The following is a 25,288-nucleotide window of genomic DNA, read 5'->3' as shown; positions in this document are numbered from 1 at the left end:
CAATTTAATTTATAGGTTCCCAAAAGAGAAGTTATTCTTTAAACAGACACTCCTCAGTATCCTGAGCCAGAGAGTATTTCAAGTGAAATGGGAAAGTGTCTACACAAACCATATTTTTCATTAGGTTGCTAAAATTGTGACATCTGTGCCAAATGTTAATGATCATTTTTGTTTAAAAAAGTAACCATTATAACTAAAGTATACATTAGTTTAGTAATAGATGTCATGGATTGTGTCCAAAATTAAAGGTTATATATTCCCAGTTTGGGAATATTGATTTGTCAGGTAGTATTTGACATTTTCCTCCTAAGTTTTAACTTTTTTTTTTTCTTAATTTATTTTCCAAATAACTTAGAATAAACTAGTTTTAAGTTTGGGGATGTAGAATCTCTACGTGAGATTTGAAATTTAAATTTTTATAAGCAAGAGTAGAGAAGGTAAAAAATATTTGAAAAGAGAAGTGACTGACTCCTGAAATAATATATTTAAATAATTTCTAAAAAATGATATTCTTTTGCTGTCGATCTCCAGAAAAAACAGAAAAGAAGAGAAGCTCGTCTTTGACTAGAAGATCTGGCAAACTGCAGGCACCTGCGGAAACTGACCACGTAGAAGAAAAACCAGGTGGTTAGTTCTTTCTAAGTGCCAATCTTAAGTGGTAGTTTAAGAGATCTCTTGGAGCACCTGAGGGTTGGCGGGGCTCAGTTGGTTGAACTTCTGACTTCTGATTTTGGCTCAGGTCATGATCTCAGGGTCGGGAGATCGAGCCCTGCATAGGACTCAGCAAGGAGTCTGCTTGAGTTTCTCTTTCCCTGCACTGCCTCCCCTCCCCTGCACCATGCTGCATTCTCTGTCTCTTTCTCTCAAAAAACAAATCTGTATTAACATTTGGTCACTTGAGAAGTTGTTCCTAAAATTGGGAGCCAGAATATCCCTTCTTTAAAAATGTACTTTGATGCCATACTTATTTGACTGAAGCTAAGAGTGTGTCTTCAAATGAAATACGTAATTCTGCTGTCATCTGAGCAAGACATTTATAATGAAGCTGAGGGACTAGATCACAGAGTGTTGGTGTAGAGATTTTGTGCTGGAGGACTTAATTCTCTTCAAAGATTTCATCAGTTAGTGTTTAGAAGTTCTAAGTTATTGGTCATAATTTGAACTTCAGAGCTTTGCTATGTTGCTTCAGGGATTACCCACATCTAACCTTTGTGCATGTATTCACTGCTGATTATTATACACAGAATTTGATACTTACTACTGAGTAGTACTTCTTTATTTAAAGTAGTTTCTTTCTGGGGCACCTGAGTGGTGTTCTATTGGTTAAGCGCCTGCCTCCAGCTCAAGTAATGATCCCAAGGTGATCCATTGGGCTCCCTGCTCCTTAGGGAGTCTGCTTTTCCTTCTCCCTCTCCCCTTGCTTGTGCTGTCTCTTGCTATCTCACTCTCTCAAATAAGTAAATAAAATCTTAAAAAAATAGTTTCTAACAGCTTCCCCCTCACCCCAACTCATGTTTGTCTCAGTCAAACATGATTGTTGCTTTTTGTTTTATACCAAACCATTCACTTACAGAATACTCTCCAGTTCTTTGATTCAGGCTGAATCCTATTATTAACAAATGCCATTGTCATAGAGATCTTTATGAATATAAAAATGTTTGGAGCAAGTTATTTACAAGATGCACTTTTTTAACAAAAGAAATCAGTCAAGTTCCTTGGAGCTTTTGGTAATGAACTTGACCAGTATGACTGTCAGTGGCATATATCTGTAGAAATCCACGTCAAAGTTGCTTTGTCACATACAACTTCTTTCTCCATATGTGAGTTCCTCCATAGAGACTATACATTGGATAGTGTTCTGTTAAATATGTTATCTAGATTTCTTTATTGGAGTTATTGTGTATGCTGGGGCCTTTGACCCTTAATTCGGGTGATCTCTTCCATAGCAAGGCAATCTGATCCCGTGGCAGTGTTCACTCCCATTATATATATGTTCTCATTGCTTCTACTTTCAGGCTGGGAAAGTTCTCATTTGCAGCAGTTCACATTGCTCTTTCTTGCTTCACATTTATTTGTGAGACCTCAACTTGAATCCTTTTTGTTTGTTCTTATTTAGCTCGTCCCCCGTATACCAGTCTTCGGGAGAGTAATTTAATCACTCGCCTCCTCGTTCCTACAAAAGCATCAATAGCCAGGAGCAAAAGTGCTGCTTCTTTATCAGTCCCTGGGAAAGATACTCCAGGTAACAGGCATAGGGAAGAAAGCCTGAAAGTGTTAGTATTTGCACTTAAAAAGCAGGTTAGGGTGCCTGGGTGGCTCCATCGGTTGAGCATCTGCTCTCTGCCTTCGGCTCCGGTCATAATCCTCCAGGAATCCTGGGATCGGGCCCGTGTCAGGCTCTGCACTCAGGGAGCCTGCTTCTCTCTTCCTTTGCCCCTCTCCACTCATGCTTCTCACTGTCAAATAAGTAAATACATAAAATCTTTAAAAATATAAAAATAAATAAAAATTTAAAAAATAGATTATATCATTTAATTTGTTGCAGTAAGGCATAAAAATAATTTGCATCAGTATTCCAAATGACTGATTTTACCCATCCTTTTATGTTGTATATTTATTTTATGCCTTCTGTTGTGCTAGATTAGTTATTTGGGTAATAGTTAATTTTGTTAAATTTTTATTTTTATTTATTTATTTATTTATTTATTTTGTTAAATTTTTAAATGATTTTTTTAAAGGATTGTATTTATTTATTGAGAGAGAAAGCATGAGCAGGGGGAGGGGCAGAGGGAGAAGCAGACTCCCTACTGAACAGGGAGCCTGACATAGGGCTTGATGCCAGGACCCTGGAATGACTATGACGTAGACCCATGACTGTGACCTAAGCTGAAGGCAGACACTTAACCAGTTGAGCCACCCAGGGGCCCCTTAAATGATTTTTTAAAAAGATTTTTTAAAGTAATCTCTATACCCAACATATGGGGCTCAAACTTCTGACCGAGAGATCAAGAGTTGCATGCTCTACTGACTGAGCCAACCAGGCATCCCTAACTTTTTAAAAGTTATTTATTTATTCATTCATTATGAATGAATGAGAGGAAGAGAGAGCATGCAAGTTGGGGATTGGGAGAGAGGGATAAGCAGACTTCTCTCTGATCTCGAAGAGCCTGGTACTACGCAGCTCAATCTCATGACTCTGAGATCATGACTTGGGCTGAAATCAAGAGTTGGAGGCTCAACCAACTGAGCCACCCAGGTACCCTGCCTCTAAATTTTTAAAGATCTATGGGTTTCTTGGCCTGTGCTTCTGTACTGTAAAAAGTACTGGATGTTAAAAGTATCAGAAAATTTTTATAATATCAAAGGAGAAAGTTTCCTACTCCACCCTCCTTTTTTCCCTAAAATATGGAAGAATAACATTGAGCTGCTCTTCAACTTTTTATTGTTAGTAAAATAAAACCAATATTCAGGCTTATGTGGATTTTCTCACTTACAGGTCACACAGAGTATTAGACAAACCTGTGGGTAGTAAGAAGTCCTCAGTAGTGGAGTGTGCCTCAAATGCACAATTCTCTTCATTCTTCTTTTTTCCTCTACTTTTTTCTTTCCAAAATTTATCCCACCATCTTTATTTTTTCTTCTGTTAATGTTCATATGATTATTAAAAGAAATTTGTGCTATCAGAGCCTTTTTGGCAGTGCAGCCTTCTTTTAGTTTATATTCCTGACTTTGCTTTTCCCCCATTATATATGTATGTCAGATTATTTTATGCCAGTCTCTCCCCAGTCTACTGTGAGATATTTTTTGTATTAACTTTCATTCCTGTTTAATAATCTATTACTTCCATCAAAAATATAACATTTTATCTTAAATTTCTATAGCTATACTTAATATATTTTTTATAGTTCAAACTGTCAGTGTTAAATAATGTGACTGTTTAGGTACATACAGATGTGTAAATAAAATACTTTTTCCACCAAAAATGGGGGAACTAAAAAATATTCAAATTGTTTATTCATGAGTAGTCAGTCTTTGGTAATTTGTTTTGATTATTTGATGAGATCATGTAAAAATTTACTACCCAGATTTAAAGAGGAGATGACAAATTTACCAAGTCTTATGAAAGCTACCACCAAATACTTTTTTAAAAATAATTTTTTGACCTGCTTTTGTTTAAACTCAATATATACCATTTTCTGGGGCACCTGGGTGGCTCAGTTGGATAAGCATCTGACTTCGACTCAGGTCATGATCTCGGGGTCCAGGGAACAAGTCCTGCATTGGGGTCCCCACTCAGCAGGGAGTCTCCTTGTCCCTTTCCCTCTGCCCCACCCCTTGCGTGACTTGTAATGGTAACAATCTCTGGCCCTGGTGAAGTTGTTTTAGATTACTTTTAAAAAGTGTTGGATATCTTGTAATGTTTTATGAAAATCATTCAGAACTATAGTATGATTAAAAGAGAAATGGCTTATTATAAATATCAACTTTGGAAAAGCATCCTCTCTTCATCTGTAGTGGACTATTGCTTTCACAACACCTCTTTGATGGTGGCGCTTCTGAAGTACCAACTTTGCGATGTTTTTGTCCTGTATCTGTGATCCATTTCACTAAACACTTCAGTGTTGTGTGTAATCCCTGCAGTTTACTAATGAACGTAGTCTCTTTTCTCTTCCTGTTCTTATACTGTCATGTGGTGCGATACTGTCTTGTCAGGTTTCTAAGTGTGTGCAGTTTCATTCTGTTCTCATTCACCCACAGGCACCCGCAGTACTTTAGTCCAGAATATAAACGTGCCATTGTGTAGCCAGAGCAGTGACGAATTGAAGAGTAACGTAGTACTTCACAAGTCATCAGTAGTAGTGCCTTCCGAGGTAGTGCCTCCCCAGGAAAAAGAAGAAGCACTCTGTGAGGTGAGTGCAGAATCATCACCCAAGCCAAAAGTGGAAGCTGCCCCCAAGGCAAAGGCAGAAGTTGCCCCCCAGGCAAAGGCAGAAGTGGCCCCCAATGTGAATGTGGAAGGGGCTGCCACAGTGCGTGTGGAAGCAGCCCCTGAGGTGAATGTGAAAGCAGCTCCCGCTCCCAAGGTGAATATAGAAGCAACCTCCAAGGTGAACATGGAAGGGTCCCCTAAAGGGAGCATGGAAACATCATGTGAAGCAGAAGTGGAAGCACTCCCTGAGAGCATGGAAACATCACCTGAAGTGAGTGTGGACATGTCCCCCGAGGTGAGCGTGGACCCATCCCCCACGGTGAGCGTAGATCCGTCCCCTTCGGTGAGCGTGAACGTGTCCCCTGAGGTGAGCGTGGACCCGTCCCCCGAGGTGAGCGTGGATTCATCTCCCGAGGTGAGCATGGATGCATCCCCTGATGTAAGCATGGAAGCATCATCTGAGGCAAGTGTGGAGGCATCACCCAAGACTAGTGTGGGAGTGTCCCCCGAGGCCAGTGTGGAAGCGTCACCTGAGGCCAGTGTGGAAGCGTCACCTGAGGCTAGTGTGAAAGTACTCCCCAGAGAGAGTGCGGAAGCATCCCCCAAGGCATCCCCTGAGGTGAGCCCAGAAACATCTTCGAAGGTGAAAGTGAGAGACTCTGCAAAGGTTTGTTAGATGCCTTTTATTGAAAAATTTTCTGTTAAAATCTGCATGTTTACTTGTGTAAGTTATGATAGGTCAGGTTTCACAGCATAAGCAACGTGTTCATATTTATAGCATTCTGTAATAAAATTAGTAAAATAGGATAACTTCAACAATTTAAAATTCTGATATTCATTGTACCAGTTTCCCCTCGAAGATAGATTAATTTTTTAGTAGAAGGGAATAACTTTTACATGAACTGTTTCTAAAATGTGAAGAAAAGCTTTTTGAGAAATAATGCAAAACTTTTAATCAGGATTTAGAAATAGAATTTGAAGTGAAAGATTTTTTAAGATAATTATTTCTGTGATCTTGAATTTTGTAATCTGAATTGGTAGCCTAGAAGAACATATCTGTGTACCTAATTCTTATGCTTAAAAGGAAAATTGGGAGTTTAAGGAGCTATAATTGTATTATATTCAGGGTATTTTTGTCTTAAAAAAGTCAGCTGCAGTAAAGTAAATGCTAATTCTTAATCTGATCAAATTACTCTGTTCAGAAATCAGAAATGGACAAACACGCCTCAAATCCTACTGCCAAAAAGCGCTCATCATCACACATACCATGTTATAAATGGCCATCTTCTCCTGCAAGTGCATGGCGTCCACCTTCTCCTATCAGTGCAAAGTAAGTAGCTTATTTGCAGCTGTTCCTGATAAGTATTTTACCATGATAAATTCCACGAGTGTTTCATAAATGAAATAACATCAAACATAAATATAGAAAATGCATCATAACATAAAAAAGCCTTTAAAGATGGAATAACATATCATAAAATATTATCATAATATCAAGACAATATATTTTATGAAATGGCACATTATAAACTAATTAGCACATATATATTACAAAATCCTATCAGATTTCCCCCATTAATGGTTACTTTTTCCCAGCAGGCAATTGCAAAAGAATCGCCCCCCATCACCTTCACCCGTCATGTCAAAACTGTCACATTCTTCTCTTTCTTATAAAATAATTCCTGTTCAGCGTAGCCTATTTGCGCAAAATGCATTAGGTACTCTTGGTAAGAAAAGAGAAGGAATGCCTAAACCTTCTAACAGCTCTGAGGCTGTGAGCCACAAGCAGATGGTCTATGAAGGTAAGTTCTTTCACTAAGTTTATTTAGGCAACCCAGAAAATCTTAAGGTACTTTGGGAATAGTTGCCTTTATTTTATTCCCCAATTCTGAGAACTTTAGGGAGTGAGCCTTCTTTTGATAAAGAATTAAACCAATCATTGGCACACTATTTACTTTTTCTTGCCAGAGCTTCTTACCCTTACCCCCTTGTTTTGGAACATCCATTTTTGGAACTGATGTTAAAAGTAACTGGTTGGGGGATGCCTGGGTGTTTGTCTTCCTCTATATTTAGTGTGTCTTAATCTTTTTTCCCATAAGGAAAAATATCACATCTCTCAAAATGGCTAAACCAAGTAGGAGTACATTATTTTATTTTGGAGCAAGTAGTTGTTAAAAAGAGACAAACTGTTTCTTCTGTTACTGGGAGTGGGGTTCGGGGTTTGAACCAAATCTGTAATCACTTACTTATAGATTGCTTGTTATTTATAAATTTTAGACCATGTGCATATTGTTGGGGTTTTTAATATCATTGGTTGTCTTGTACCTCTTTATTGGACTTAAGGGTGTTAAGTTCCCTAAGCTAACTGTTTTACATGTTAATTTCAACTAGAGTCTGGTAATAAAAGCACACCAGGGACTATGAATGCTGAGGAGGCAACAAAAATTTTGGCAGAAAAACGACGCCTTGCTCGTGAACAAAGAGAGAAGGAAGAAAGGCAACAAAAGGAAATGGAGCAAAGGTTGGCACCAACCCACTCTTTCTATACTCTATCTTGGCTAGGGCCCAGATTTTGAAAGTCAAAAATGTACCTTCAGGTTAGATGTATTTCCAATACTCAAAGAGTAACTGACTTTTCCTTTAGTGTGAATCAGAAATGACTCATTGCCTTCGAAACAAATGTGGCAAGCATCTCCAGCAGAGAGGACACTGGTCTTTAGATAGCTGGTATAGCTGTCTTTGGTATCCATGCATCATGTGTTGTTAAGTTGTGCCATTAAGATTCATAAGGAGACCCCCTCCCCATAAGGTTCCCATATCTCAGCAGGAACACTTGAGTGATCATGGCAGACCATTTCTGTTGGCATTCACTAGGGTTAGCCCCTTTCTTCATTTTGTAACTTTGGAATTTGTAAACCTGGAAAGCGTACTTCCTCCTGTTTTGCTTGGGGTGCTTCCAGTGACCTTTGTGACATGTCATTCTCATCAGTCCTTGCTGGAAGGCTTGCCTGTGGGCAGCAAACCTCATGTACACTCATGTTCATTCTAATTCCATCTCAAGGTTTCTTGAAGCTAACCTGATTTAGGGCTCTGGAATATAAACCTCTGTCCACTGCCTGCACAGAATAACTACAGTCCTGAGTTTGTTTTTAAGTAGTAAGTGTTTGAAATGTAATCATATGCTTTTAGTACACTTTATATGGGTTTGGAAGAGAGGAGAAAGGGGATGTTGTGAATAGCAAAAATAACATGTTAACTTAAACATCAATGATTCATGTAAACAGCTAATTTAATATTTTATTTTCTTAAAGATTTTATCTACTTGAGAGAGAGAGACCACATCCCAGGATCATGCCCTGAGCCGAAGGCAGACTTAACACTTAACCAATGGAGCCACCCAGACACCCCTAACTTAACATTTTAAAAGCCCTGCATACTGGTTGACATGGCTTTCCTCTGGGCACCACCAGGCCTTCTTTTAAATGATTATGTGTGAGATTGGGTGTGAATGTATGTAAAAATAAGGCCTTTTGGAGGGTCCCATGTATTTAATACAGTTAAGGAGTGCTATTCTTTTCTGTTTCCTTTTAAGATACAGAGTAGCCCACTAACTGATAGAAATCTTTTTTACTCCCAAGAGCTAGTTTTCCCCACTTAAAAAGGGTAAAATTGGGGTACCTAGGTGGCTCGGTTGAGCATCTGACTCCTGGTTTCGGCTCGGGTCATGATCTCGGGTTTATGGGATTAGGCCCTGCATCAAGCCCTGCGTTGAGCCCTGCTTGAGGCTCTGCGCTCAGCAGGAATTTTGCTTCTTTCCCTTTCCCTCTGCCTCCAACTTGCACACATGTGCACACTCAGAATTTCTAAAATAAATAAAAGTGTGAAATTATGTAAATTCTGTGCAATAACATAGAAAATGCAGTGAATCTGTGTAAGTATAAGTTGTGTTCTATACAGAAGCAGTTTCACTATTTAAAAAACATGTACAAGGGTGCTTGGGTGGCACAGTCTTGCTTTCGGCTCAGGTCAGATCTCGGGTCCTGGGATTGAGCCTCGTGTTTTGCTTGGGATTTCCTCTTTCCTTCTGTCCCTCCCCCACCCAGCATATTCTCTCCCCCCCCCCCGCTCCTTCCCTCTCTCTCTCTCAAATAAGTACATATTTTAAATTTTTTATTTATTTTTTAAAAAAGATTCATTCATTCATTCATTTGAGATGCAGAGAGAGGCAGAGACAGGCAGAGGGAGGAGCAGGTTCCATGTAGAGAGACCAATGTGGGACTCAATCCCAGGACTCTGGGATCATGCCCTGAGCCAAAGGCAGACGCTCAACTGCTGAGCCACCCAGGTATCCCGTAAGTAAATCTTTTTTTTAAAAAAATGTATGTACAGTGAGTATGTGGCTGGCTCAATCAGAGGAGCATGCAACTCTTGATCTTGGGGTCAGGAGTTCGAGCCCCATGTTGGATGTAGAGATGACTTAAAAAAATGCATGTACTATATATATATAGCAAGCTGTATATGGTAGAGACTGAGACAAATACTAAGTTGTTTAAATGTGTTGTGTCATTAGCAAATTGAAGGACATGGCAGAGAAAGCAATTGAAGGCCAACAAGAGGAGTTCTTAAAACTGGAAGATGGGCAACAGCAGAAGGAAATAAAGAAAAAAGAATATCCAGATCCAGAAGACCGGAAAGTGCTGCTACAGGTTTGTTGGCTCTCTATCAGGGGCTGAGAAGCAGATTCTAAAATTCATTGGAAACCCAAGGCAAAAATCTGTCTCTCCAAGAAAGATGGTGAACAGATATGTAGCCTTCTCTGGCTGTGTTTTTCCATTATAGTCTAGCTGCTACCCAAAGCTACTACAAGTCATTCCCATCCACCCTTGGCAAAATCATAGAATATTTTCCAAGTGAAACAGAAAGAGAAAGCTGAGAATTATAGATTAGTAGTTTTTTATTTTGTCTACATAAACCAACATTGCAGCTTGGTTTCAGGAAATCCCATTGCTCACACAGATTAAATAAATGTCCTATGTGAGTTTTCCCAATCTTGCATTCTGTGGCAACGCTCACAGCTGCACTCCTTAAACTCCAACATAGACGATAAAAATTATGAATGCCTCGAAAAGTTTAAAGTCCTCCAGTTCCCCAGTAAGAATGTCTTATCCATGCAAATTCAAATCACCTGGTAAATAAATCTATAAACTGAGCTCAGACTACACTCAGTTTGAATTATTAACACTGCCTAGCCTACTTAATATTCGTTCCAGTTTTAGTATATCACTTAATCACTTATATGTTGTGTGAGTGGTTGTGTACGTTTGCATTCCTCAGGAAGCTACCTTTAAGGAACCTCCCCGTGCTTTTGAAAGGTGTAAGACTTTTGGCTCCTGTTGCTGTGTTGATGGATAGCTAAATAATCACTTACTTTGAAACTGTAGTGGCCTGATAACCAGTATAATGATAACCCTGAGGTCCTGGAGGGGACTGACGTTGCTTCTAAATCCTCAAGATGATAGCCTAGTTTTTGTGCATTTTTAGTTAATGCTTTGAAAACTGGTAATTCATGAATGTGGTGTGTATAGGTGCTGTCATTCAGGTTACATTCTTTTATGCTGGATAACATTTAACTATTTAACTTTTTCAACTATTGTTTTCAGTTATCACTCATATATTGAGAATAAATGGTATCTTTATGCAAATTTTCTAGAAAGGGGACGCCAAGATAAAAGCTCAGGAGGAGGCTGACAAACGCAAGAAGGAGCAGGAGAGAATTATGTTACAGAATTTGCAAGAGCGATTAGAAAGGAAGAAGGTACTCTTTCATTCTATTTTGGGGGTTTGGTTCTTTTCGAAAATAACATTGGGCACATGATATCAAAACATGTTCTTGAAAATCACAAGTAAGTGGCATGCTAGCCTCTGGTAGTTTTCCCACTGCAACTCTCTTCTTTATCTAAGGATCTCCCCCCTACTATGGAAGGGTCTCCCCTTATTGACCTTATCTATCATGGACCACTGGTGACCACTATAGTGACACCTCAATATCACAAACCTCTGAGAAAAAAGCTCCTTTGAAAGAATCCCTCCAGTCACAGGGAGGGGTTGGCAGAAGTTAGTTTCTTCCAAACTGGGCTGGAAACTGCTTAGTGGGAGGGAGTGGCAGGTTCAGGCTTCTCTCGAAGTCCGTGGTGTGGGCTGTTCATCAGATGGGACCTCACTTTGTGCAACTCATTGGGCTCCTCTGGCATCAGAGGAGGCCCCCATCCAGGCTACAAGGCCTCTCTTACACCAGGGAAGGAGATGTGCATAGGGGAGAAAAATTATTTCCCTCCCATGTGTGTACTCTTCCCAGCAACAGACTTCTGTCAGTGTCACATCATTGGGGTGCATTCTTTTCATTAATATTTGCTTCAGTCATGGTCTGTTCAGACTAAAACATTAGCTACTACCACTCAAGATGTTGTCCAGATGACTGATACTGGGGTTGGGAGGATGCGTGGCTGCTCACCCAAGGTCTCAAGGTGGTTAAATCTGTGGCTTGGGAGCAGTACTGATGCTGTCTGCTTGTGGAAAACAAGTAATCAACTTCTTCAGGATTGTGGGTTTGTTTTTAATCCGTTTTTGTGTTTGAATTTTTATTTTTCTTGAAATAGAGAATTGAGGAAATAATGAAGCGGACGAGGAAGACAGATTCAAATACATCAAAGGTACTCTGTGTGTCCCTGCCGGCAGTACATAAGAATTTCTGTAGCTTCACCTTCTTGATGAAGGTTACATCAAGATGAAGGTTACATCAAGATGAAGGTTACATCTTGATGATGTAACTTAAGCATCATTCTCCCTTGTCCCTGATTATGAAAAAAATGGAGCACGTTCTCTCATCTTTAATTAGCTATCCTGTTTTTTCTTGTGTGAGATGCTTGTTCGAGTCTGTGCCCAAAGCCTTTGGGTTGATACTTCTCTTTTCGCACTGACTTGTGGTTCTTCACTGTTCTGGATGATATTACTTTTCTTGCTCGTTTGTGCTGCATAGATCTTCTCCCAGTTCATAGCCTATCCTAACTTGGTCTGCTGCTGGATAGAAGTTCTTAATATGCACACTACTGAACTGTTTAGTAGTTTTTGATGATTAACGAACTTGAGTGCCTTTTCATCTGCTTTTTGGCCATTTGAGATCTACTTTTGTGAAGTGCCTTGTCAAGTTCTTTTGTCCATGTTTCTGTTTGGTGGTTGGCCTCCTTAGTGATGTGTAGGAGTTTTTTTTTACCTGCTCTGCTTGAGCCCTACAGATATGTAGGTATTGCTATAGTTTGCCTCTCTCATAAGGCCTTTTGTTGAACAGAAGTTCATTTTCATGAACTTCAAATTGAGCATTTTTTTTCTCCTTTATGGTAGCTGCTTTTGGGGTCTATTTCACAAGTATTTTCTACCCCAGCATCCTGTCTTTTGATGTGTCACGTGCCTCTAGAAGGCCTTTTCCCTCCAGATTCTGGACTCTTAACCCTTTGTGTTACCAAACTGGTATTTTGGCTCTTTCCAGTTCTCATGTGTGGTCATTAATATCATGAAAATTTAAAATAGAACTGTCATTTCTGGAAAGTGTGGAGAGACAAAGATCATTTAGCCCACTGGCCTGAGAAGTGGCCTCCCCTCGAGACAGCTGTGAATTTTTTTTAGCTGTTCATCAATTGGCCCTACTATGGCTTAGTTTGGACTCTCAGCAACAAAGGCCACATGCCAACCCAAAACCATTGCCATCTGCTCACTCAGATAAGTTTTTCATTCTTGAGTATCTCCCTAACTGAAAGACAACGAGAGCCACCTGTTAGAGGTTAGATTTTTTTTTAACCTTTAATTAAAGTGATGAAAAATAGCCATCAATCAGTCCAGCATGAACCTATTTTCTTTGAAATGACCAAGTCAGGCTGATGGAATATTAGATGCAATCATGACTCCTTTTATCATCCTAGGCTGCAGAAACATTTGTTGACAACACATACGAGGAGGACGAGGCAGATGATGAGGATGAGTCGGAAAGTGACGATGGTTCTTTTGATGACCCGCATCCATCAGGTTTGCTTGCCTTTTGAGTTCTATTAGTCACCATATAGGATCTGGACTGTCTGAGTTCATCTAGGGGCTCCTTTGCTTCTGAGCTGTGTGGCTTTGGGCAACTTACTGAACCTCTCTGTACTCAGTTTTCCTACCTGAAAAAGGGGAAGCTAATGTGGTCCTCTTAAGGTAGCACGAGATTGCCATGGGCTGATTCATGTCATGCTAAGAATAGTACCTGACGCATAAACAACTCTCAGTAAAGCCCACTACAGTGGCAAATATTATTCTTGTACAGGTTGTGACGTTAGGCTGTAGGTAGTAGCTCTTACCAGAATGTGAGGCTTACTAGCATTTCCTAGCTCCTAGCCTTATGCGGCTTTCATGAATGAATACACACAGGTAGAATACCACTTCCCACCTCACTGGGAGAAACACAACACCTCTTGTGATATGAGAGCCCTCTGAAATGGAAGGCTGAGTCCCTCATGAGAAGGAACCACTTTCTGGCAGCAGTACCAGGCACTGAGAAAACACTGTTGTCCATTCTTTATCCCACAAACGGATATGAACACGCAAGTCAGGCTCTCTGTAGGGATAGCAGAGATACAGAAAGGAGGAAACATAGCCTCAAGGGAGGCCTTGGGGAAACTGAGGAGCAAACAGTGATATTGCCACAAGCTGGTTGGCCCAAATGCAGTGAGAACAGAGCGGTAGGAGCAGGGCTAGGTGCAGGGTCTGCTTCAGGCACTGAGGAAAGGTGAAGGTAGGAGATAGCACTGGGATTGAGGCTAAAAGAAGAGGTGGGATTGGACAGGTGGGTAGTCAGGAGGAGGGGTAAGAAGCTTGCTGCCTGTTGCCCGCTGCCCTCTGGCCTACCACTTTTGCCAAAGAGGTCAGGTTCCTTAGAGATGGCCCCTTTGTGCTTTGAGACCAGAGCAGGCATGTGCACCGGGCAGCACCTTGCACCCCACAATCCCACTGCATGGCCCTCCCTGCCTTGAGGCGGCTGGCTGTGCCCTGGCCTACCACAATCACAGCCTTCACATTCTGTTGTCTCCGTTGTCAAAACTCCAGTTTTAATCTTCTTCCTTTTGTTTTCCAAGCCTTTATAAATGGCATGGATTCATCCACAAAACTCAAAACACATTTTAAAAACATGAAGAAGAACACTCCCAAGCTGGTGTTTTTAGATGCCACTTCTGGCCAAGTCCATAGAGAGACAAAAACATTTTTTAATGACGACATGAAAACCTTCAGACAAAAAAGTGCGAAAGACCCTTTGGCTCAGGCGAAGGGTACCAGGTGAGTTGCTCAGCGAGCTTATCAGAATAAACTTGGTGGGAGTCATACACAAGATTATTGACTGAGCTCTTAGTTTGGACCAAGCACTGGGTCAAGTACTTCCAGAAGTAAACCAATCCCCACAGCAGCCTTGCTAGGTAAGGGCTATCAACTTCACTTTTACAGACGAGGAAACTGAGGCACGGAGAGATTAAGGGCCTTATTTGCCCAACATCCCATTGTGAAAGGGCAGAGCCCACATTCAAACCAGGTACATCTGGCTCTAAGCTGTGCTTTTGTGCACAGTGGTTAGCATCTGCTCATAAAATCCGGAAAGGGGGGGACATTGAGTGACTGCTGCATACCAGGTGTTTTATGTTGCCTATTTATTTTAATTCTAATTGCAACTCTGACTTCAATACAGATGTCATTTTATATATAGTGAAACTGAGAGTCAGAAGTTAGGTTTGAAGAGTGAGTAGATTCTTAGGAAGGCTCCCTGGGAATTGCCTAAAAAGACACAAACCTACAAGGCCCACTGGAACACAATGGACTAAGAAGCACAGTGATGGGCTGAGCTGAGCACCGGAGCTAGGAAAGCCACATTCGTCCTCAGATGACTGTTCTGGTGGCATCCCATGTCAGCATGAAGTGGGGAACAGGGCTTCTGGAACCCTGCGTGCTTAGCTGCTCCCAGCCCTGCTTAGTGTTCGCTGAACCCCGGGACTTTGTAGGACACAATTTGGAAACTAGTGTGTTCTGTGATCTCCAGGGTCCCTTCCAGCCTTTCCATACTAGGATTCTGAAGGATAAGTTACTTCCAAGATCTCTCTTAGAAGTTAATTAAAGGATAAAGCTTTATTTGGGACAAAACTTTGGTCTGTGGATAGTCCGGATTCTAACACAAGCCTTTCTTTCCAGATCGTCCACCAAAAGAATGACCAGCCGTGCAGCAAAAACCAGAAAGGCAAGTGAAAACTGTAACACCGTGGGACCTTCCAAGAGTTTATATCCAGAGGCACAGGAGTGGATCTGTGACAAGATTATTGACATCAGAAATGAGGCAGAGCCCCTTATGTCCAGTATCCCTCCTGATAGTCGAAAATACCATCTGAAAGGTTCCATGACATTCCACCAGAGTCCCCAGTTGCCTTTAGACGACAAGAAAAACAAATCTGTTCCTGCTCCACCGGGTAAGGCCTCCTCCTATTTTCACCTTGCTTGAAAGGCAGTTGGCCACGAACCCTCCTGCTTCTGGCTCTTGCAGGGCCTTCTTGGCATCCTGTAACTTTGAGGCAAGTAGGGAGATGGTGGTGGGTCTAAAGGCTACCTTCATATCAAAGAGTCTTCCATTTAAGTTGGTTTTGAGAACAAATGACTTGATTCTAGTTTGACGCCCTGCATTTCCTACCAGATACACAAAGTCGGTTCTTGTCAGCCCCTCTGATCCATCAGCTGCTTTACGGCAGGCAGATAATTGTTTAGGGCACAGGATTCGTGATCCTTTTGGATTTAGTCTCTCCATCTGACTTTCCGAAGCCAAAAGGCCTTTGCTTTTCTTTCCTTTAGGAAGCTTTCTTCAAAATTGAGAGACAGCTTGGGCCTGTTTGATGGCTGGGGTTCTGGGTGCACCAGTGTGTCAGCTGCATTGGGTTGGGGAGGGGTTTTCAAAGGTCCCGGACCTACCACGAAGAGAGGCTGGTGCCCGGTGGCAGTGAGACCAGCATCTTCACTGTTCTTTTTCTTTTTCCCTCTGGTCAGATATGTAAACTTCGCACAGCCCAGAAAAGAATTCATCGTCTGCTGTGGATCTCCACTTCTCCCATCTCCCCTAGTCTTTCTGCCACTAATTTGAACCTGGCCAAGAAAATGATCATCAAAAAAAGGGAAAACATCAGACAGACACCTTAACATGTATCTCAGAAGATGTACTTACCATCTTGACTCTTGCCCACAGCAAGGATTCTGAGTAAAAAGTCATTTTTGTTTTCCTGTAAATACTTCCACTGTCTCGTTCTTGTTTTCCAGCCAGGGTGTGTGAGTACACATCAAGGGTGCCTTTATGAAGTGGTAACTCTTGAGCTTGTAAACCAAGGAGTAATTTCCTCTCTTAAAATAATGCTTATTCTGTTTAACAGCTATGTCACTCTAGCAATTCAAAGCTGACATTCAATCTCATAGAGGACACATGGGGTGTGCGAGGGACTCAGGATTGCTCACAAGAGCTTTGCTGGATTGTCTCTAATAAGCAAAGGAGAGGCTGCAAAATACCGTTAAGTTACATGTTAACCATTAGGTATGCATGTGTTCAACTGTGCCATCACCTGAGCGCACAAGCCCTGACACCCCCACATGCTAGGAGTGTTAGAATGTGTGATCTTGGGACAGTTGTAGCACCCTTCGTGCTCATCACCATCACCTTTTAAAGTGCACTTTGGGGTTTGTTTTCAAACATGCATAGTGTTTTGATTGTACCTAAAGCAGTACCTGGCTGTTGTCTGGCGGGGCACGTGCCATTTCCCCAGTTCACAGTGTGCCGTCTATTTATCCTTGTGCTTGCCAGCCCTGCCCTGCAGTGCACACTCGGCCTTGGCATGTGGAGCCGATTTGCTTGCCTTTCTCTAGCTGCTGGCTGCAAGTGAACACAGGAATAGTGCCATTCTTTGGGCCCCACGATAGAGAGGTGCGCACACTTGGATGCACATGTACACACGTGCACACGCATTTGCATACACACGTTTGTACGCACATACACACACACGGGATAGGTTTCCTGACGTCCGTCAAATTCTGCTTAATACACGCCCTTGACTAAAACTTGAATGCACAGCAGTTGTCCTACTGCTAATAGTTTTCTGGTGAATCATAAAGGAGTTTGAAGCAAGTCCATGTTCCTTTCTAGCCACCAGCCTTGGATTAGCAAAAGAAAGGCCTTCTTTCTGATTCCTTAGCTCTTTGCCATTCAAAGTACTGTACCATTGTTATAGATTAGAGCTTGGTGCCTTAGATTCGAAAACTATTTTTATACAGGAGCTCTTTCATATAGAAGGCAGAGACAATCATCGTAACAAATGAATTTCTGGTATTTGCGCCAATGTCACATGTTGGAACACTGTTAAACCTGCATTTATATGTGTGCTCTGTGAAATAAACTTTGCAGATAAAGCAAGTTTTCTTTTTCATTATAATAACAAAAAACAAGAAACAGATTGCTGGTGGTATAAAGGAGACCCTAATGGTTAACCAACCTTTGAACAATAGGCAAGTGACAGGTTCAATAGAAGGTAAGCAAATCCTCTGATGCCCCCCTTCAGCTACTTGGTGATGTGGGACATTAAGGTGTGAATTTTCAAATCCTGTGCCCGGTTTAGTGTATCTTACTCTTGCCACTGGTGGCTCTCGACTTTTCCTTGAGGCCAGTGGTTATAAGGTGTCTTTTCTGTTTACTGTGGTGAAATTCACCTAACATATTCCAGTTTGTTGGCATTCGGTCCATTCAGTGTTGTGCAACCACTACCTGTATCTGGCTCCAGAACCTTTTCATCACCCTCAAAACACCTGTACCTTTTTTTTTTTAACACCTGTACCTTTATGCAGTCATTCCCCAAACCTCTCCGCAGCTCTTTGAGGGGCCTCCCTTGTGCCTACCACAAACACTTGGCTTTCTCGAGCCTGAGTGTGCACACCACACAGGCTGTGATTGTGCTGTTACATGCACACTATCTTTGTGACCTCACCATTCTTGTGCCTGGCTAAAACAGATGTTCTGATCTGCCTGTAAATACATAGTCTCCAACCTTGAGGCCTGTTCTGCTAGGTTTTGTTTTGGGTCAGGCGAGGTCCCTGTTGATTCTGTCTTTGGGGTCTGGTGCTTCTGAGAATAGTGACAGCCGTCCCCACTTGGCATTCCATATCATTGGTCTGGCTGTTGCAGCTGTTGACCTGGGATGTTCTGTGGTGTGCACACAACCTACAGCACACTCACAACTCCCCTGCCCATAGCTCCGAGGTGGTGGATGCTGGCAGAGCCTCCTCGTCTCCGGAGCCAGTGCCCTTGAACCTGTTAAGGGTATGTGAGGCATGGATTGCCTTCAGTTTTCCTTCCTGTCTGGGTAGTCCCTTGGTGTCCCTGACCCTAAGGGACAGTTCTCTAGCTTCTGCTGGTGGGTTCTGCATAGGAGCACATTTCCTACACCTGTGTCCTCTTGTGCAGGCACAGAGCCTGTGAACAGCTCCAAACCTTGGCAACCACAGCAGTGCGGTGTGGGATACCATAAAGGATGCCAGACAGGGACTTAACAGTCCCAAGCCTTAGCTGAGGTGGCTGTGAGCTTGCTGTGAGCTTGCTGTGAGCTTGCTGTGTGACTTCATGTGCGTTTTTAAAAAAATGTTTTATTTATTCATGAGAGATACAGGCAGAGGGAGAAGCAGGCTCCAGGCAGGAAGCCCCATGTGGGACTCAATCCGGGGACTGAGCCAAAGGCAGATGCCCAACTGCTGAGCCACCTAGGCATTCCTCGTGTGCGTTTTTGTGTGACTTTGTGCTACAATTGGAGCCCCTTTTAGTCCTGAGGAATCATTCCTTGTGGTGAGAGCCAGAGGATCAGGAAATAAGACAGAGCAGCAGGAGCTGGTACCAAGAAGCCAAAGTCCGGAGGTAGGCTAACTGTCACATTTTGTCAGGGGTCAATTCCCTGTGGCCTGTTGGATGCCCCCGGGCCGTGCCGATGCGGTTTGTTGAAGCAGGCAGGGAGAGGCTACCTTGCTGTTGGTCTCCCTTCCCACCAATACAGTTCCAGGGTTTCTGGAGGGATGTGTGCAAGGGTTCCCCAAGTCTCATAATAAGTGTAGTTACATTTACACGTGCCATATGCCAGGGACTTTATTAGGCATTGTTTTATTTATTTTTTTTAAATAACCTTTTTATTTTTTTATTTTTAATTTTTAATTTATTTATTTATGATAGTCACAGAGAGAGAGAGAGAGAGAGAGAGAGAGGCAGAGACACAGGCAGAGGAAGAAGCAGGCTCCATGCACCGGGAGCCTGACGTGGGATTCGATCCCGGGTCTCCAGGATCGCGCCCTGGGCCAAAGGCAGGCGCTAAACCGCTGCGCCACCCAGGGATCCCTAGGCATTGTTTTAAACCCTGTGAGGGTGGGTATTTGTTTTTACCTAGGAGAACACAGATTTGTGGAGATTGGCAGTTGTTCAACATCATACAATTAGGAAGAAGCAGAGCTGATGCTCAAATTCAAGTCTGATTGTCAAGCCAACACCCCATCCTGCTTTGTGAGTGGTGTCTCGCAGCTTCCATACTAGGTTAACAGACCATCTTGGTGCTGGAAGTACAGATGAATCGATGGTGTTTTTACTGGGTGTCAGTAGTCCTGCTAAGCACTCATGTAATCTGCATGTGATTCTGGGAGGTAGGAATTCTCATTTTATAGGCAAAGAAACAAGCTCAGGTCAGGTAAACTTCCCTGTGGTCTCAGTGGCATAGCGAGTGGCAGAGCTGGGATTTGAACCCTGGCAGTCACTCCAGAATGCACACTGTTAACTACCAGTATGTTTTGGATAGTCCCATCCCCAATTACAAGGGAGAATGGGGTTATCTGATGAAAAGTTGCTAACTAGGAATCTCCCCTACTTCCTCACTTCAAACTACTAAGCAGAGACCTGATGGGTTCCTCATTGTGATGCATCAGACACTGGCTCTACCCCGCAGAGGCCCACTGTTTCTATGGCAATGTCTGGTCCTAAGGGACAGGCTGGAGGTCAGTCACTCCTTAGTGGTGTGACCTCTGGCAGACCTCTCAACCTCTCTGAACTTGGGTTTTCTAACCTGGAAAACTGGGGCGATAGTGCAAGCCGTAGAGCCGGACCTGTTTTCCTGTGAGGTACGGAGGAGGCAGCGGCCTGGCCTGTGTGGCGCTGGCAGGGGCAGCAGCAGTGCAGCCTTTTCGAGGCAGACCTTGCCCTGGTGTGCCCTGGAGTTCTGCCGGCCAAGTAGGATAAGGCAGGCCCAAGTGTCACACAGGATTAAGGAGAGGCATGGCATGTAGGGCAGATGAGGGATGTTAGGGAGGGAAGGAGCTGGGAGCCAAGCACCAGCTCAGTGGGAATGAGTCGGGCACCCCCGCCAGAAGGAGCTGCTTGGGGACACCCAAAGGCCCAGCGTCTGCTGGGGTGGAGACCAAGTGGAGGTGTGTCGTGGTCTCACCCTGAGGAAGCATCCTGAATGTAGTCCCCTCTCGGTCCCAGGCTGGTCTCCTCTGGGCTCTGGCCCTTGCTGCCGCAATGTCTGAAACCTGGTGGCTCCCTTGGGAAGCAGAGCAGTGCCATCCCAATTCCCTACCCACCCCTGCAACCTTGGGCCCGAGATGGATCAGACAGACCCTTTTTGTGGTTTTAACCGCTAATCTCTCTAGGAAACAGACAAGGGGAGGTCACCTGTTCATAAAAATGCCCATGGTTTGGGCACACCTGGGTGGCTCAGTGATTGGGTGTCTGTCTTCGGCTCAGATCATGATCCCAGGGTCCTGGGATGGAGTCCCACATGGGGCTCCCTGCTCAGTGGGGAGTCTTCTCCCTCTGCCTCTCGCCTCCCCTGCTTATGCTAATAAATAAAGACCTTAAAAAATGCCCATGGTTTTTTGCTGACGGGCTTTGATTCCCTGCTAACGTGCTCAGGTCAGTGTTAGCACTAACGGGGTCCTGCTCTTTGTTTTTATTACTGTGGTCCTGATGCTCATAGGACTGTCGCCCTCTCCTCCAGGCTCAGAAGCATGGAGGGAGCAGCGCCTGACAGCAGAGGTCCCACATACCCGCACTCCACAGGGCACCAGGAAAGCGAGGCCAACAAAAAGGGGACTGTGATGCTCTGACACCCTTTAGCTGCTACTCGGTTCCCACCCCTGCTCTCTGGCCAAAGAAAACCAGTGCCCTTAAGTGATGCAAATGCCTGTGAAATGCTTATTTGGAGTCAGTGGGTTTTTGTTGTTTGTAACTAGATCCAAGTGCCATTGCAGATTTTATCTTGCTTAGAATTCCTCTGTGCCATCTGCACCATGGCACCAGAGGGAGTCCACGCTCGAAGGAAGGAAAAACAGTCACTGCGGTTCTGGCATCAGTAGGGTCCCCTTATCGCAACCCCACGGGCAGAAGTAAAGAGACCAGGCCAGTTATTTATATGCTGCTTTATTTCTGTAAGGATACACTGAAACGTTAGAGGATAATAGCTAATGACAAAACATAGAAAGGAGGCATTGGCTTCGCTAACCACTCCTACGAGAATGTTAATATGCACTGTCATTACATGTTTACTTTTGATACTGTCTCATTATACTATGTCCTATAACAATGTCGATGGGAGTACAGCCAGTAGGTGAGCCTGCATCTCAGGTGAGCACTATTTGGAAGTCTGGTTCTGCCTGTGACGGTGGTGGCCGCTCCCCCAGAGATCGAGAGGCTCTGAGGGATGTTCCTAAGAATCACAAGAGAAGGGACTCGGCTGGCCTCCAGCACATGGACCAAGAGCAGGCAACTACTATATTACAAGGTATTCCACTCGCCACTGCTTGGAAATGTCCTATCTGTGTCAAGGACCATCCTGGCGCCTGCTCAGCTACCCCTCTAGAGTGTTACGGGCTACTTCTGTAGGATGAATTTCAAAACGGCAGGAACGTTTGAAGGGGGCGAAAATATTGACATGCAAGTCTCCAAACCCATAAACTATGTTACTATTCATTAAAATGAAAGATTCAAAAAAAAAAAAAAAACCCACCACCACCACCACCAACAACAACAAAAAAAAAGCAAAAGGGCAGCTGGGTTAGTTTTGTTAAGCTTCCAGAAATATTCGCTGTGGCGATGTTCCTGTGAAACAGGCTCGTTTTCTTGGGTCTGCCTACACTTTGCAAATCACCTGCATGTTCCATGCTTGAAAGTAGGAACGTTCAGAAAACACGCCACACGGGGGAAATTGAAGGTTAGTACGGGGGTGGGGGGAAGGTCAGTTTAGAATTACAGCTAAGTTCAAATGTTGACTTTCTGGAAATTCGTATTAGTCGTTTGAAAGCACAAAAGAACAGAAGGAGATTTTGATGAGGAAGTTCAACCATGCATTTCGGTAAGTTCGATTTCTGCTCACGGAACAGGTGAGCAGCCGAGTTGGAGCAGCCGCTGCAACTCTTGTGTGTCCTGAGGACACGGTGGGTCCCAGCTGAGCCACGAGACGCATCTCAGTGGGGGCTTCGTGTGTTACGCTTCTTGCTTACGTCACTAAGCAACTAAATTGGTTATTAGCACTTTTCTGCCCTATTGTAAAACATGCAGAAGAGTCAATCTATCTAAGTGTTTGTTTTCTCACTGCAGCTATGGAGAGAAGTGAACTTCGCTGCTAAATCCTAGTAATGATCACTGTGTGCCCTTATGTGAGTAATACTGTAAAATGGGAGCAAAGCCAGAAGAACTTCAGAGGTGAGAGGCCGCTCTGGCCCTAGGGGTGGTGCAGGGCAGAGGGCGAGGACACAGAGAACAAGACTCAATTCCATTTTACAGGACAGGAGCCCCTGTCACTTTACAGCTTTTTGGCACAGTCGGGGCAATACACTTGCTCCTCATGGAAAACAAAGCGCTTGTTGGCCAGATTCATGGAGCATTTTTTGCAGTGGAAGCAGTAGTCGTGCCAGGATTGTCCTTCATAGGCCACCACACTGGAGCCTTTACCAAACCCTGGGGAGACAACAAAAGCAAACAGAGGAGCAAGCTGAGTGGCGCCGCGGGAGAGGCAGGCCGCCGCCTCGCCCGTTCACGGAGCCGACCACAGCACAGGGGCAGCATTTGCCCAGCCCCTGGCCGCCCTCCACCACGCGCTGGCCCCCGCGCCGCCGCCACCCTGCCACGGCTTCTCCAGGACCTGAGAAGATGCCAGAGCTTGGCCACGGACCCACATTCCCATGCCACTGCTATCGCCCTGTGACGCGCACCGACCTCCCAGCATAACCAGTGTCTTTGATTTAGGTCAGGGCCATGGCATCAAAGTGGCCACCAGGAGGCAAACTTGGGCTGTTCGCGGGGTATGCACTTACCGGGCCTCGAGGAGCTGCTAAGCTTCGATTTTTTCTATAAAGAACCACCACCCACGAGGGACAAGTCCTCTCTCCACCCGGATGCCTGCCCCGGAGGTTGGCGCTGGGAAACAGGGTGAGAGGCAAGCGTTTCCCGTGGCACACTGGGGGCTTCCTAGCTTTAGAGACTGGGTGGCTCACTCTTGACACAGTCCTTTTCCCTGAGGATGGCAAAAGTCTTCTCAAATGTACATTTCAAGGCTCCCCGGGGAAAGGGCCCAGGGCACGTGGATCGCGGCCGCGAGATGAGGAATGAAGTGATCAGCTCTGCTTCTGATCGCAAAAAATGCTGCCCGCAGCTACCTCTGAGCTAGCCTGCCACTAGGGGCCTTCTAATCCCAGCTTGCCGCTCGCCAGCCCTCCTCCCCTCCTCCTCCTCCCCCGCCCCCCCCAGTCCTCTCCCTTCCCCCGCCGGACCCCTTGCTCCCCCGCCCTCCCCGCTGTTCCCCTCCGCGCACGCCACGCGCAGTGCCTGCCTGCCCGCCCGTGGCCGTGGCCGTGGGTCTCAGGCTCGTGAAACTCCGGCAGCGTCGTTAGTTAGTCAGCAGTAGTCAGGAGGTGTTCTGTATTGCAAAGGCTAAGCTGGCCTGGGGGAGGATCCAGACTATTGGGAGGGGGCCTTCGGGACCGCAATGGCAGGGGGAGAGGACATTCTCTGGGGCCTTTGTGGATGACACCGACGACTTAGGAAAATGAGAGATGGTTACCATGCGCAAGACCTAGCCTGGCAGACTTAGCAAGGACTCTTTAGCCTACCAGTGATGGGGTTCTTGCATCCAGCACACTTCTTGGCCACAAAGTTCTTGTAGCAATCCACGCAGTAATACTGGTCCTCCACAGCGGTGAAACGCTGCCCAGCCAGCTTCTTAGAGCAGGTAACACACACAAAGCACTCGGCATGCCAGGGCTGATCCTGGTAAGTGATTCCTCCAGATGTGATGGCCTAGACCAGGGAGTGTAGCACCGGATTCAGATTCAACAACCATTTTGTTGAATGCCTACTACGTGCCAGGCACTGTGCTGGGCGCTTTGGTATACAGTATCTCATTTAATCGCCACAACGGCCATGGGAGGCAGGTGCAATGATTATCCCCGAGTTACAGACGAAGACACTGAGGCTCAGAGAAGGCGAGCCCCTGCGGGAGGGTGCACAGCAACCAGGTGAAGGAGGCAGGCCTCCAGGGCCAGGGCTGAGCGTGCCCCTGGACAGCCAGACTTGGCCCGGGCACTGCCTGCTCCTACCCCACTCTCCTCATCTGCAACCCAAGAATAAGAATTCCTACATCGCAGGGCTGTCGTGAGGATGGAATGGGATAGTGTGTGTGCAAGTGCTCTGCCAAACTGTCAAACGCTTCTAGAAACAACGGTCAATGCACGACTCCCTTGGCAACATACCTTGTTGCACTTCACGCAGTGCTTGGCAAATTTGGTCTCATGGCAAGTCACGCAGTAGAAGTCCTCCCCTTTAGGGAAGAAGCTTCCAGTCCCGATGACTTGCTTGCAGTTGCTGCAGGTGAAGCAATCTTTGTGCCACACGGTCTTCTTGTACTCCACGTTTTGATCTCCTGCGGAGGGGGGAAGCCGTCCGATAGCCCCACTGGCAGTCCCCTGCAGGGGACTGCATCCACTCACCCCCGCCCAGGCCCCTCCAGAGGGGAGGGAATGCAGGCCCTGCAGTCATTGGCCTCACGCTTCCCATGTGGGGGCCCCTCTCCACCATCCTAGCTGGGGTTGTGCTGACCCAGATTGTGCCAGGGTAGGGGACCCCAGAGGTAGTATTTCAGGACCAGATGCCTGAAGCCCTGCCCCGCCCCCATGGCCCTGACCTGGAGACTCACTGGGAGTGGGTGGGTGAGGGGACTGCCTGGCCCAGAATTCCACCCTCAGGAG

At 44.7% G+C, this 25,288-nt stretch overlaps 2 protein-coding genes across 64 annotated transcripts in view; one reads left to right on the top strand and one right to left on the bottom strand.

Moving 5' to 3' along the window:
- The window catches only part of MAP7D3 (MAP7 domain containing 3), a 31,617-nt gene extending 14,183 nt beyond the window's left edge, over positions 1 to 17,434 (top strand). For 2 of the 50 annotated variants that reach the window (XM_072744295.1, XM_025987840.2), the window contains exons 7-19: positions 532 to 627; positions 2,117 to 2,242; positions 4,759 to 5,597; positions 6,133 to 6,260; positions 6,527 to 6,732; positions 7,322 to 7,451; positions 9,501 to 9,636; positions 10,641 to 10,745; positions 11,587 to 11,640; positions 12,904 to 13,006; positions 14,092 to 14,290; positions 15,191 to 15,236; positions 16,031 to 17,434. In XM_072744295.1, coding sequence (XP_072600396.1) covers positions 532 to 627; positions 2,117 to 2,242; positions 4,759 to 5,597; positions 6,133 to 6,260; positions 6,527 to 6,732; positions 7,322 to 7,451; positions 9,501 to 9,636; positions 10,641 to 10,745; positions 11,587 to 11,640; positions 12,904 to 13,006; positions 14,092 to 14,290; positions 15,191 to 15,236; positions 16,031 to 16,180 — 2,318 coding nt within the window. In that variant the 3' untranslated portion in view covers positions 16,181 to 17,434. Of the gene's footprint in view, positions 1 to 531; positions 628 to 2,116; positions 2,243 to 4,758; positions 5,598 to 6,132; positions 6,261 to 6,526; positions 6,733 to 7,321; positions 7,452 to 9,500; positions 9,637 to 10,640; positions 10,746 to 11,586; positions 11,641 to 12,903; positions 13,007 to 14,091; positions 14,291 to 15,190; positions 15,463 to 16,030 lie in introns of all 50 variants that reach the window. The other 48 variants (XM_072744298.1, XM_072744286.1, XM_072744296.1 and 45 more) reach the window with 27 other exon arrangements.
- Positions 17,435 to 21,451: 4,017 nt separating this feature from the next.
- FHL1 (four and a half LIM domains 1) overlaps positions 21,452 to 25,288 on the bottom strand; it is a 63,558-nt gene continuing 59,721 nt past the window's right edge. For 8 of the 14 annotated variants that reach the window (XM_072743954.1, XM_072743955.1, XM_072743956.1 and 5 more), the window contains 3 exons: positions 24,794 to 24,963; positions 24,155 to 24,341; positions 21,452 to 23,003 (listed from right to left, as the gene is read on the bottom strand). In XM_072743954.1, the coding sequence (XP_072600055.1) occupies positions 22,849 to 23,003; positions 24,155 to 24,341; positions 24,794 to 24,963 (512 nt within the window). In that variant the 3' untranslated portion in view covers positions 21,452 to 22,848. Of the gene's footprint in view, positions 23,004 to 23,359; positions 23,560 to 24,154; positions 24,342 to 24,793; positions 24,964 to 25,288 lie in introns of all 14 variants that reach the window. The other 6 variants (XM_072743949.1, XM_072743950.1, XM_072743951.1 and 3 more) reach the window with 1 other exon arrangement.

Source organism: Vulpes vulpes, chromosome X (genome assembly GCF_048418805.1).
Source record: "Vulpes vulpes isolate BD-2025 chromosome X, VulVul3, whole genome shotgun sequence".
Lineage (NCBI taxonomy): Eukaryota > Metazoa > Chordata > Mammalia > Carnivora > Canidae > Vulpes > Vulpes vulpes.
This window is presented reverse-complemented; position numbering and strand designations above follow the sequence as displayed.